This window comes from Phaenicophaeus curvirostris, chromosome 1 (genome assembly GCF_032191515.1).
Source record: "Phaenicophaeus curvirostris isolate KB17595 chromosome 1, BPBGC_Pcur_1.0, whole genome shotgun sequence".
NCBI classification, from domain to species: Eukaryota; Metazoa; Chordata; class Aves; order Cuculiformes; family Cuculidae; genus Phaenicophaeus; species Phaenicophaeus curvirostris.
This window is the reverse complement of record NC_091392.1, coordinates 184,049,453-184,063,867: the sequence shown is the minus strand read 5'-3', so window position 1 is coordinate 184,063,867 and position 14,415 is coordinate 184,049,453. Positions and strand designations below refer to the sequence as shown.

Below are 14,415 nucleotides of genomic sequence, written 5' to 3'. Positions count from 1 at the left end.
CGTTGCTCCATCACAGAAAGCCACTAGGGTGGTCAGGCAGTGCTTTCCCTTGGTGAAGCCATGCTGGCTCTAATCACCTCCCTGTTCTCCATATGCTTTAGCATTGTTTCTGGGAGGATCTGTTCCATGATCTTCCCAGGCACAAACGTGAGATCCTCCTGCTTGTTGCCCAAGCTGTGTGCATTTTATAGAAGCACTTCAGCACTTCACCCTATTAGTGGAACACCCCTTATTTCCCTTAAGGTGTTCAGCAGAAGTTTCCTTGCTAGCACCTGCTACCTCAGGAGCCACCTGCTCATCTCCACAAGACTTCAGCTGTGCTGTGGCATCCCCAGCATGCCCTGTACCAGCACCTCATCCCTCTACTTATTGTGTGTCCTCTCACTGCTTGTTACAGGCTAGCCTGATGTTATCTCCCTTGCCCTTCACATCTAGTTTAAAGCCCTGTCAATGAGCCCTGCGAGCTCCTGAGCAAAGACCCTCTTCCCACTTTGAGAAAGGTGGCTCCTATCTGATACCTGTAAACCTGGTGCCGTGTAGGCCATCCTGTTGTCAAAAAACCCAAAGTTATTATGGTGACACCAGCTGTGGAGCCATTAATGGACTGGGCTCATTTGAACTTCCCAATGTCACTGCCTGTAATTGGAAGGAGGGAGGAAAAAAATTCACCTGGGCCCCAGATTCCCTCACTAGCCATCCCAAGGCCCTAAAATCTCTTTTAAATAACCCTTCGGCTACGCACTGCAGCTTCATCTTTTCCCACATGGAAGAGCAGTAATGGGCAGTAGTCTGAGGGCTTTACCAGACTGGGGAGTTTCCATATCCCCAACCTGGGCTCCTGGGAGGCAGCAGACTTCTCCGTGAGTAGGATCTGCTCTGCATATCGGACCCTCTGCTCCTCTCAGCAGGGAGTCACCTACAACTATGACTTGCTTTTTCTTCCTTGTGGAGGTTGTAGTAATATGGGGGGGGAGGGGAGGTGTCTTTCTGGTCTTGGCCCCTCCTCTGATGTAGATGAATCATCACCCACTTTGTCCTCTGGTCAGTCCTCCACACCTAGAGCCTCATATCTGTTGTGGAGAGGCACCTGGAGAGGTGTAGGCAAGGAGGGGTTTGGTTTCTGCCCTGTCGGTGGACTTGCTTCCACTCACTACATCCCTTTTAAGTCCCTGTCTGTGTCTCGATGGGAGAAGGATACTGAGTCCCTTTGATTAGGAGATTTTTCCCCTTTTCTTTGTTCTCATCATAAAACACTTGTACTATAAATTTGCTCATGGACAGTATAATATTTATTATTACTGAAGTCGAGTTTGTCGAGCCACAAAATTGGTTTTTGTAGTCTTTTTTTTTTCACTTAGTTAATACGCTATCCTGAAAATTAGTAACACATCCAGTGTCTTAAAATACATGGCTCTGGGGAAATGCAGGTGATGACCCCTATCTAAGATAAATTTCCAAACTAATACTTATTTAAGTAATGTCTTAAGTATGAATATACAAGAGAAACTTAAGAACAAAAGCCCTTGACTAAAAAGAAACCCTGTTCCCTCATGCACACTTAATTTTAGTCTGTGGGTAAACATAATTTGACAATTAATTGTATGTATTTTTAAGAAATAGTGTCCACTTCATGGACAGAAAACATATGTATATTTCTTGATGTTCAGTGGTGAGCATTTTAAGAGTATGTATTCAGTCATTAAATTAATCTATAACAATGCTTTTATGTGTCCTCAAAAAAGTCCTCTTTGTTCTTTAGTCTAAGTGTAATGATGTTCCCATGTGAGACAAGCGTATAAACCATTCTGCTTCACTTGGACCACCTAAAATTATACTCCTGTTGCACAATGTCCTTTCAGTAGATGAAATAACTTCCACATGTGATTGTGAAATCTCCAATGTACTATGAATTAATTTACATCCAAGTCGTGTGCCTGAAGGGCTCACAAAAATCTGTGCATTTTTTTAAGCATAGAAATTTAAGATTTGCATCTCTGGCCTTATAATTGTAGCCCAACAGTGCCATCCACTGCTTCTCCAAATAAAATTCCAAATATGTCATCTTCATAGGGTTTTAGGGAAAATATGACATGATAATTATGTCCTCTTAATGTTTTACATAGTAAGTGTCAGATACAGAGGAAGAGGAAATGTGTTTTAAGGAAGTCAAGGAATAAGAGCTTACATTAGGTATTGCTAGAAGGATCTGCAAAGCACAATCCTAATTGTGAGAATAATAAAATCTAAAATGCTAGATGTAAATTTGTCTTATTTCTAGCACTTCTTAGTCCTCCACCCCCAAAATCATAAATATATTCCCATTAAATATATCTACTATTATGATGATCCTCATTCTTATAGCCCACTGCAATATAATGAAAGACACCTTCAAGGTATAAGCTATAATGGAATTTGCTTAGGTAGGGTACTGAACACTATTCTGCTGAATTGCATTGAACGGCTGAGCTTCTGCTGTCTGACTAGGTAATGTAAATGAGTTGCAATTGTATCCTAACAGTCCTCTGCAGTCTCCGAATATCTTTTTCTGTTATATGCTATTTCTACAATAGCAGTTTTACAATAAATTTTAAGTACCATTTCATAAAATGGTCTTTTTTTTTTCTGACTTCCTCAAATCCTGAGTATCAAAATCTCTATATTGACTTGAATTCAAGCTTTTCACAGACTCAAATAGGATATGAAAACTCTTTTTTTTTTTTCCTTTTTTCCCCCTAAAAATCCCTGAGCGTTGGGTTTCAAAAGCCTTTCCTCTGAGGAGGAAGGAATATCATTCCTAACACCTAAAACTCTCCACCATTAACAGTCTTAGAGTTCTAGCTGCATTTTCCCCTTCCAGCATTATATTTTCATGTGTAAAGAATACAAGATATCTGTCTGTTCTGCCAAATGAAAGTCATTTACTTACCAAAATCAGTAAATTACTATGGCGTGAAATATCAAACCCATGTGAAATGTGTATTTGTTCTATTAATTCAGTTCTATCACTAACTGACAAAGAAATAGAAGTTACCAACCCATGTATATTCAATTCATCTCATGGAAATATTTTGGAAGAACATCCTGTCAGTGAAAGTCTAATAGTAGTCCTTCAGTACATCTTTCACAGCTGGGTGAATGTAGCTCTTGAGATTCAGGATTTACCATGTTCTTATCTGCTATTTTCTAAGCTTTAAGACTCCTTATTAAGAGTAACAGTGCTTTAATTTTTCTTTGGCTATAGTTAAAAGCATGAAATAGTACATTTTTCATTTTTTTCCACTCTTCATATTTTTATGTATTCCTGACTGCAGGACTCCATTCGCCACTTTGTGTAAGAGTAAGTTGAAATATGTATCATTTGTTAGGGAAAAGGGTGTTTGATAACAAAAATAACTGAATAAAGAAGCCAAAGCTGGAACAAATGGATCTAGAAGTGCAAGGTGTAGTTCCACTTCTGCCTGTATGGAGAAACCTGTTTTCTGAAGAACTGGCTAGAGCAGCCAGCCAAGTGCACGGCTGGGATGGAGAGCTGTTATTTCAGCAGTGCTGCAACCATTGCAGCCTAGAATTAGGAGATCAAAGACTTGGACCATTGATTTTAAAAGCCTTTACTTACCCACTGTTTCTGATAACCAGTAGGAGGCATGACAGGCTTTCAGGCAAAAGGCACAGGTTTCTGAGACCTTGTGGGCTACTTGCGAGTTAAAGGTGGTTTAAGTTAAGAGAGGCAAATTGCAGGAATGTCTTCAATATATATGATTCCTTGTCATTCACAAAGCAAAAGGAATCAGTATGTAAAAATTACAAAAATAAGGAATTCATTTTCAGAGACAAGTTCTCTTTTAATGTACTAAAGTGTTTTTCCTCATCTTTTTACTTTGCACTACTTTACGTTTTCACAGAAAATATATTTCTATTATGTCACATTAAAATTATCGTAGAGGTTTTATGTAAATAGTAAGATTTGTATACAAGACAAAAGGGCTTATATATATGTGCACTGGCTATTCTATATCCCTACAAGTACAGTGAGTTCTTCAATACCAGTTATTTTCTATGTTACTCTTTTTATCGTGTTAGCTTTGAAACATACATAAAAAGTACCAGTATAGTGAAACAAACTGGAAGATTTTACAAGTTTTAGCATTGTGCAAGGCACAGGCAAGGGTGCAGAAACACCTAGTGAAAGCACTGTATTAAAAGCCAAATGCATTTTATAGAAAAGTTCTCAAATATACCACTAACCGGCATGACAAGGAAGACACCTTGTTAAAACTTCTGTCAGCCAGCAAATCATGCATGTTTCAAATGATATATTTAATTTCAGTTTTCATATCATGTATGCTACATTGTGACATGACTTTTTGTATCCTTATTGTATGCCTAAAAAGTAGATCTCCCAGTGTATTTGTGTAAAGTCCTGAACATTGCCTACAGAACTTATAGTTTCCCAGCTGAAAGAACTATACACAATGCTTGAAGAGTATTTTATCAGTGTATCTTTTGCTGTATAGCACAAGTCATTCAATCCCATGCCTTCAAAAAAGCTGATTATACTGTCCAAGTAGTATGTCAGGTCCAGTCTGAATGGAAAATAGCTGCCAGTGCTTGCAAATTTAATATAAATGTAGCAATTTTGCAAGAATCCCTGCAATTTCATGGAAAGTTTGCACTCTCTTGCAGTCTTTGTGAATCAGAATGAAACACTACACAGCCCCCATTGCTCTCCCTTTTTCTTTACTGCAAACTGCTGCTAAGATTTTTGTGAGTTAGCTCTCCTTAATATACACACGACCTTTCTACCTGTGACAGTGATTGCTATTCATGTATTTCAGAGGCTAAACAATCTGGTAGGTGATCTCATTGAGCTGTTTCAGAAATGGACCCTCAGACTCAGCTTTATCTCAGTAATATCTTGTGTGCCGCTACCATTTTGTTTTTAATCTGCTAGGCAGTATGAAACAAAGATGTTTTATAACTGCAGCTATTTTTGTTAAAAACAAAAGGGGGGTAAAATTCTGGCCCAAATAGCGCAAATGGCAGAACTTTCATTTTAATTTGATAAATAATTGCATTTCAGGTTCAGAAACAAGGAGCTCATGCTTTTACAATGGCCTGGCCCAAACAGAAGTGCTGTCTGTTGCTACTAGATCATAGTCCCTTAGTAGAAATAGGAGTTGAATACAATTATACCAGCATTAGGGCTACACTGCTGTCTCACAAATGTTTATATCCTGTGGGTGCTGCCCTTTGTCTGGTATTGCTGTAGGCATTGATCTGTGCAGAAATAGAAACATTTCTTGCCACCAGTTACTGTTGCTGCTGAAGTGCAAATGATGTATGCCAGTTCTAAAGATGTGGTGATCTATGAGAGGATGAAATGAAATTTGCACAGAAAAAAGCCCAAACATAACAGTGCAGCACACTGAACCAGTTGAAAATGCATAGTAAAAGACAACGTAATGGAGAGTAAATTTAGATGTTCTAATGACTTTATTAAATTGACAAAATTATTATTTATATACAAAGGGAAAATCCTTTTAAGAAACAGTTACAGGAGACATTATGTCATGTACAGGAGATTGTGCCTGTGTAAAGACTGCCTTCTGTGTGTGTCTCAAAAGAGCAGAATTGCATTTGAAAATGTTAGCATTCCAGAAAGCAAAAACCATTTCAGACATGTTGGCAAATGAATTTCTCAAAGCGCTGACCATGAGCTGTTGAGGCTTCCTTCTCTAAGTGGTCTCAATAGACATTAAGAGTTACTTAACTACTGGAATTATGACAGCTACTATAAAATACTTTTAAACTTTCTTGTTATACCTTCATTTTCTGCACTAGAGAATGAATTTTTAGCTGTTCTGTTATCTCTCTGTACAGTGCTTGTTTCCAAAGAGCTGATCTTTTTTTGGATCTGATAGCAACAGCTTAAACAGTGGGCGACGAAGTTGTTGTCTGCAAAATTGAGGCTAGCATATGCAGGCACAATTCCTCAGTGTGGAGAGTGCCTCCATAGAATTCCGACAGCTTTGATCCTATCTTTAGGCTCTGCAAGCAAATAGAGTCAGAACGTGGCTTTTGCTGTAAAATGTGTACTTGGGTTAGGTATTTCAAACTCAAAACTAATCTAAAAGTTTCAAAGCAAAAATCGAGACCTGCAGTATTTTACACTTATATATTATCTTAAAAACATTTTATCAGATTCTATTTCAAAAGCATAGAATGCCTCACTTAGCAGAATTATTTAATTATTTCATTATCATGTCATACATATTTAAGTTAAATCACCTTTTGCTTTTTACCTTGTTAATTACATTTTTCTGTTGAAATAGCTGGATTATACTCTTCAGTGGCCTGTCTTAAAAAACCTTTGCTTACATGTGAATATTTTGAATTAAGGATAAATGAAATTCCTATTTGCTGTCTAAACCAAATTGTGAAAATGCATTGCATGGCTTTGAAAACCAGTACACTCTATTAGCAGACCTGTCAATATAAAAAGTGCATTCCATTTCCACCTCTTGCTCTAATAACCTTTTCTATGTTACTCAGAGGCAGTTCACATAATCAGAGTATATTGTCAGCTTACTGGAGTTGGGGAAGCATGAAATGAAAATCGCGTTAATATTGATCCAATTCTCTTACTTGCAAGTGTCCTTGATGTCCTTTCCACTGAGCAATAACTGTTGGTGTGATGTAGTTATTTTCCTCTCAGCTATTACTGTACTTCTGTAAAATGACTGGAAACTCAGTTAGGAAAGTTTCATTGCTCTTAATTATTTCTCTTCTGAATCATTTTTGCCTGCTTAGGTGATCCACAGCATATCAGAAAATTCAGTTTCTTTCTGCAGTTTATCAAGCTACGGTACACACTGAGTCACTGCATTTCAAACTGACAGGGATTTGTAAAGGTCATCAGTCATGAAATATGAATCCATTCTTGTGTGTACAAGTTACAGTGGCAAACTACATCTTAATCCAAAGATAAACATTTGACTGTTTTAAGTTCCCATTAGATGGACTTCTTCTGGTTCCAGTCAGAATGAAGACTGTCCTTCGGGAGATTGAAAATGCCCGTGTAACATTTGCTGGGCTGGGCACATCCAGCTCTGTTACCCTCCAACTCTTTATGATTGGTGCTGAATCAGTGCTGAATCTTTTCTTAGATGCTCATAACATCTGAGATCTCAAATAAATATAATGATAATATTGACAACTTCTAAAAAAATGTATAATAACCACTCAGAACCTGAGTTTTCCTATCTATAAACAACAAAAATAACGAGTGTCCAACATGGTAACTTTATTTTGTGTAGGACCTTTTATATTAATTTAAAACACTTTGACTTTAACTACAAGTATTTATTGTTTAAAAAGCCCTCGACCTCCTCTAAGAAACCTGTTTATTTTGACCTTGTCCATAATCTTGGTCTCATCTTTAGTGTAGTTTGTCATCACTCTCATTTTTACAATGCAAAACATCTGAAAATTTTAAGAAGAAAATGTATACAACAACAAAGTATTTATTTACAAATTACTCACATAAAGAAGATAATTTCATCAGATATTAAGTATAAAAAATTGGAGAAAAAAACATATGGAATGTCTATGAATAAATTTTCAAGTATTTATCCATTATAGAAAACAAAAATGTGTTGGTTTTACTTTTAGTGGAAGTAATTTCCCATACAAATGTCTGCCGTTTTTAATTTCTACACAATTTTCATAGTTTTATCCCTCATTTCTTCAAAGATCCTTGATAATTAAAATATTATTTAGATACCTCTGGCTTTTATTAAATCTGTTAAAATCAGCCTTCCTCTAATAACAGTCACTTCTCTGATTCTCAAGGGAAAATAAATTATATGCCAGTCAAAGCTGCCAGTTCCAGAAACAGATCACAATTTAAATAACAACTCTAGCAGACTCAGGTGGGGACAGTTCATCATGATGTGTGAGCACTGGTCTGCTACTCAAAGCCAGAAGGCTGGTCTCTTGGGCAGGTCCAGGGATACCTGGTACATGTTTCCCATGGAGTGAATGCGGACACCATGTCTATGATTTAAACTTACTGGGTTTTGTGGAGGTCAGTTTACAGACTTCCAAGTGGCTCCTCTCCATAACTGTGAGCGCTGTGAGGGTCCTGGTGCTTAATCAAGTTAGTAAAGATTAGCAATGAAAGTAGGAGTTTAAACTGCTGGAATATGTAAAGCAGGAAGGTTAGCTCACAAAGTTTTTTTTATAAGCATTTTCAACAATTAATCACAGAAAATGAACAAAAATGGTAGATAGTAGCATTGCATTTTACTTCTATGCAGACATAAGCTTGATTCTTTCTGTAAAAGTTACAGTTAGTACAATAAAATAAAAAAAAAAATCTCTTCCAAGAAAAGGCTTAGTTCTTTCAAACACCATTCATAAATTATATTTTACCTGTGGTATAATTTCATGGCTCACATAATGGTCTATCAGGTAGTCTCTTGTGAGGAGCTAATTCTGAATTCCTTTGTTTAATAAAATACTAAAAACTACCTTAGATGTTCAACATTCAGCAGCAAAAGCGGCGTTCTGCGGAGCAGTACATAACAGTGATCTGTAAGGAGAAAAAGCAGCTTTACAACTTTGCCCTGAAAAGTTTCTGAGGAGGGCTAAGCTTCACAAAAACTATACCTTAGATGTTATAAAAGAGAGTTTTTAATTAAATGCAGCATTTTACTATAAAGACAACAGACTTTACTTATGTCAAAATACTCCTTTAGAAGCCACATAAAACTGTAAAAGACAATATATGAAAAAGCTTTCTTATAGAAAAGAAGAACACCATTCCATGAAGCAGATTTCCAGATGTTTGGAAACATTAGGATTTCCTGTCAGTATATTTAGGTAACATTAAAATGAGGTTAACTTTCCATTCTGCCATCTCTTTTCAAAGATCAAAGAGCACTCACTGCATAAATTGCCTTATCTGTAATTTGCTGAAGTAAACTATGGAAACAACTTTATAAGAAGCAGTAGTCTCCTTTTGTTGGTTCCAGAATTACCAAGCAAACTTTTCTTAAAATTAACCATTTTTTTACCTCAATGCATACTAAAGGCAGAAAGAAAAAAAATTCTATTTTAATATATAATAAATGGATAGCAGTAACTATAGAACTGAAAACTCCCTTCCTATGTTTAACTAATTAGTAGTAATTACTGTAATTACTAATAAAATAAATATACATAAATGCAATCAAGAGTACATTCTGCTCATACTGCTAATTTTAAAATTTTATTTAGGGTAAGGTTTTGTGGGTCTGGACACTTAAAGTGCCTTTGAAATTTAAATTGCATCCCTACAACCCGTTGTGACTTACTAACCCAACAAGGAATCTATTGATTTAATTTAAAATAGAGAGGCGATAATTCAGATGTTACAATAACAATCCCCCCCAAAAAAAAAAATTAAGTATTACCTCTACTAAATACTTCTAGAGGTTGTAGCTGCAAAATAACATGAAACTCTCCTGTGCTTGGTAAATTGCTAGGTTTTGGGAGGCGTTGCTTGGGTGGGGTTTTTCTCTGCTGAATAATTTCTATTGCTTTTCAAGGAAAAGTAATGGTAATAGTAGAAAGATTAATAAATCTTGGCAATACTGCACAAATTTCCCATTTGGCCCATATAAACTTTTAGATGTAGACATCTTCTTTGTGGAAGTTGGGCTTTTGTAGAGAAGTGATAGTTCATTACTTTAATTTCTTTTAAAGATGAGCTCTTCTCAGTTATGCTGAAGCCACTGTCAGAAGCCAGTTTCTAACATGCACATAGAAGATGATCAAGATGATAACAGGTGTAACAAAAGATGACTTTTTTTTTTAATGGGCTTGTAGTCTTATACATATTCTCTTGAAATATCTTTAAGATAGAGCCTTTGAGTTTCAGGAAATGAAGGCACCGACTTCATCTGGTCTTCAATGAGACCTAAGGGTTTTATTTCCTTTAACTTCTTTGCAAATTGTAGTTTTAAGACATGCTTCACTGCTTATTTCAAGGCTTCTTTCCAAATCCCAGTCTAGAAAAATACCCCTTAATAACAAGCTTACTTCTTCGAGAACTGATAGCCTCTGCCTGTTCCACTTGTGCACACCAATGTTAAAATGTTGCTTTCTTTAAATTCTGTCTAGGGGTTTTTTATTATTTTTTTCATATTTTAATAGGTTTAAAACATTTTCTAATTAGACTTAGGAACTGACATTAATAAAATTCTGAATTATGTCTTTAAAAGACAAATTCCATGTGTCCTAAAAAGAGTTTTAAATTAAATACCTGGAAATTAATTTCATTTCATAGTAATTTTGCTGGGGCTTTGAAAATAAAGTTTGAGTTTTGATTTTTTTCAAGCACACTGAAATATCAAGTATTCATTTATTCCTCTCTCTTTTTTATATCACTGTTAACAGTACTAGGCATAGTTTTATGTCATATCATTTTTTATTCAGTTTGTTGTTGGTTTTTAAAGAGACTAGTTGTTTTTCTCTTTACTCTTATTTGGAGAGGTTCTCTTATTTTAAAACCTTTTTGAAGTTCTCCTGAAATATAAAAATAGAACATCTGTGACAGATCTGTTTTGAACATATTTCATGTTTCAGGATCCAAGGAGATCTGGTGGTCTGTGGTATTCGCTTGTTAATTTCTTGATGAATGGGTAGAAAGGCCATGACGTGCACTCAGTACAGCACGTCTTCTGAAGATAGATGATCTCAAATAAATTCTATTCCCAATCAGTTTTTGATTTGTTAGGTGTTAAACCATTTCTTTGTAAGGACAGTGTTTACAAGCCTTGTAATGAGGCAGCCCTGTGAGACCTTACTCTTCTTGCTGTAATTTTGATAAATGGAACTCTAATTCATAAAGGATATAGTGATTGAAGGGCAACTCAGGGTCTCGTACACTTTCATTTAGATAAATGTTTGGTACAGTACAGCAAAACTGAGGTGCACTCAACAAAGTGATAAATTTAAAAAACAGCCAAACCAGAGCTTTTTTGCCATCAAGACAAAGAAGCACCATTTACCATATTTCTTTTAGATAAATGTATGTTTAATATTATAAACCAGAATGGATTTTAGAAGCATTTGTCTTGTTATTAAACTCTAAATTTGCCAAACTAATTTAATGCTTTCTGCTCTACCACGTTTCTTACATCGGTGTCAGGTAATAGTTCTGTAAGCTGGTAACTGGAACACTCATCACAAGGGATTTAAAATACACTGAATTTCAGGTTCTTCTGATGCATTTCAAATGTTAGGAATAATTTGGGGCTTGAAAGTTTTTCTTGTAAGTTTAAAAATATATCGTAATGCGTAAATAATTTTAAAGGACTATCACTAATCTAATCAATTACTAAAGAAATGGTTGACTCCACAGTTACTCCAGTTTAGTACTGTTGAAGTAATTCAGTTGAAGGTTGTGACATTTTATAGAGCTCAGAAACTTTTGTAAAACTCACTAGAACTACTGAAAAGGAAGAAAACAGTATTTTTATGCTTTCTTCCTTCACCATGTTAGTACATCTCAGACCTGATCTCCTTTGGTGTGAAATGCTTCACAGCAGGAGCTATTATTTGTGTCAAATGATGCTAAACTCCTTTGAAGTAAACACAAGTGTAACAAGATCCTGATCTAGTGGTTAAATACTCAGGACAATTGTGATGTAATAAAACTGGAAGTCTGTTACAGCACATTACTACTTTGTGGTTTTCCAAACTCCTACAATTCTTGCTCCTTTTTGTGAATTAGGGAAATTTAAAAAAAAAAAAAAGACAAACCAAGCCATAAGCCAAACAAAAAAACCCAAAAGCTTGAACATAATACTTAATAACTGTTCCAACTCTTACTTAATTGATTCAATTTTAAATTGAATGAGTAATTACAGTTAATTGTACTAAGTAGCAACCTGTGCAAGTGAAGTAATGATCACGGTCTAATAACTGAGTACAGTAAAACACTGTGTCTTAGTATATGTCAACATTGCTGCTGTCTTAATTGTCAGTATCAGGTCGCAACAGAGAGAGAACAAACAGGAAGACTAGAGATGTTGTCCTTAATTTTGGGCTTGGTGAAAAGGCTGGGGTTTTGTCTACCTGTTTGTCTTTACCTGCTCTGTAGTTTCAGAAATAGCAATTGGGATAATTGCAGTAGTATTCAAAAGCTTAATATTAGGCAATGTAAAATATGAGGTTGGCATGCTAACAGTGATCTTCAAACAGAGTAAATGCACTAGCAGAAAAATATACCTCCAGCATTTTTATTTATATGGTATGACTTATGTAAGGCTTACATGAGAGTAGGAAATAAAATCATAATACCTTTGACATCGTTTGTAATAACAAAACTGCCTGACACATCAGTTCCATTCCATGAACCTATCTTCACTGACCTATCTGCTTACTACATTCCTCTTAGTTTTCCCGTATTAATATGAGGCCTTGAGTCTTAGAGGGCTTTACTTCATCATTTTACAGCTGCCATAATAGTATTCATTATGTTTAATTTCAGGCATTGTGGAAAACAAACAAAGTCCACCAAAGCGCCTGGTTTTGCTCAGATTTCACCCATCATTCTATAGTTTAGTAGGAAACAAATTTCCAAATTACCATACAGAAAGGAGAGATTACATTTGGCTTTTATTTCTTAGTTAGCAGAAGTGGAGATGCCTGTATCTTGTACAGTCCCACATGAATATGCAAGGTTTTCTGTTTAGGGAAAAAAAAAAAAGCTTTCTTGCCTAAGGCTACTATAAGTCTGTAGCACTGAAAATAAAACTAATGACCTCTCCCCAGCTAAGGAAGAAACACTGTAAGGATGTCACAACAGTAACATGAAAGCTATTTATGATATGAAAGCTACTTATGATTCCATCATTTGACCAGACTATGATTCATTCTTTGCATCATGCAAATAAACTCTGGCCAGTGCTAGCAGGACCTTACCAAACAGTAAGATGATATATCTCCTGCTGCAACAAACAGTCAGTCTGAATAGAAAAAGTTGATTGTAGGCAGGAAGAGAAGGTAAGACTTACCTGTGAAGTTCTTTCACGTAATTGACACATGTCCATACACCAGCATTGTTATTGTACTCCTTAAAAATGCACACACACACACACAGATACACATTAAAATTCCCTCACTGTGCGTGTCTTTTTTCAGTCTTTTCTGAATCTCTACATAGCTTACCTTGTTGTTACTGTATATTGTGATAACCCATCTCCTATTTCACCATTCTGTCCCTCCTGTCTCCAAGATGAAAATCATGACAGACTTTTAATTCCCAAAAGCAAGTATTTTATTTACAGTCAGTGGTTTGAGCTCTTGGAGGTCAGTCAGAGTCAGGACACGAGGAACCCAAGAGAAACTCCTGCTAAATTTCTTGCAGGTGGAAAACTAATAGAACAACTTCGAACAGAAAGTAAATAGCACTTATGAAAAGCAGGAGAGTCTTTGTGAGACAGTTTTTATTTTATTCAAGATATAACTTGAAAGACAGGATAAGGCTGCATATTTTGTAAACCTTGATACATTTCAAGAAAATGTTCCTTCCCTTTTTTGATAAAGATGGTTTAGACTGTATTTTTTTTTACTACTTGACTGTGGTTGTTCTCTGTTTAAAATACTATTCAGCTAAATTCACAACACTTGTGACCTTTTTTAGGCACTGAAGAGGATGTAGTGAAGTCAAAGAAAACTTTCCGAAGTCAAGCTGTGGTGAATCAGAATGCAGAAACAGAGCTTATGTTGGAAGGAGATGATGATGCTGTTAGCCTACTCCAAGAAAAAGAGATTGACAACCTTGCAGGTAATTATATTTTTTATTACAACTAATATATGAGCCAGAAGTTTCTTCTAAACTTGTTCTTAACCTTTGTGATTAGTGTCTTAATATTGACAGCTAAGTATACAATGACAATACATTCAGATTCTGTGTGTTCTAGATTTAATATGATGTCCTGTTTCCATGAACTGATGACAAAGCATGTGCCCATTGCATAGTAATTCAGCAGAGATGCAAGAAAAAGCGATACTTTAAGTGCTTTTGTTACTATCTGTGACTTGTTGTTAAAAGTTCTGTAAAACCACTTTAGGAACATCTCCTTTTTTTTTCGGTCAAATTGAAATCTGGGTTAATTCTGTAACTCAGGGGTTTGTGAGTCAGAGTGTGGTTGTACACTTTCATGACCTGATCCCAAGTGTCACGCAGCTCATAGAGAGACACCTGAGTTCCTGCTTGCACCCACTTCTCTCAATGATGGAGTTAAGGGAGATCTCAGTGTCTCAGCTCATCTGTCACAGTCAGGGAAAAAGTTGCATGTTGTAAACAGAATCTAAGAAGGAATGAAGCTGTAACCAAACCATGAACTTCGTTACTTAGCAGAT

At 35.9% G+C, this 14,415-nt stretch overlaps 1 protein-coding gene across 10 annotated transcripts in view; it reads left to right on the top strand.

Moving 5' to 3' along the window:
- The window catches only part of NBEA (neurobeachin), a 499,111-nt gene that overhangs the window by 317,993 nt on the left and 166,703 nt on the right, over nt 1-14,415 (top strand). For all 10 annotated transcript variants that reach the window (XM_069882400.1, XM_069882331.1, XM_069882372.1 and 7 more), the window contains one exon: nt 13,694-13,837. In XM_069882400.1, coding sequence (XP_069738501.1) covers nt 13,694-13,837 — 144 coding nt within the window. The remainder of the gene's footprint in view (nt 1-13,693; nt 13,838-14,415) is intronic.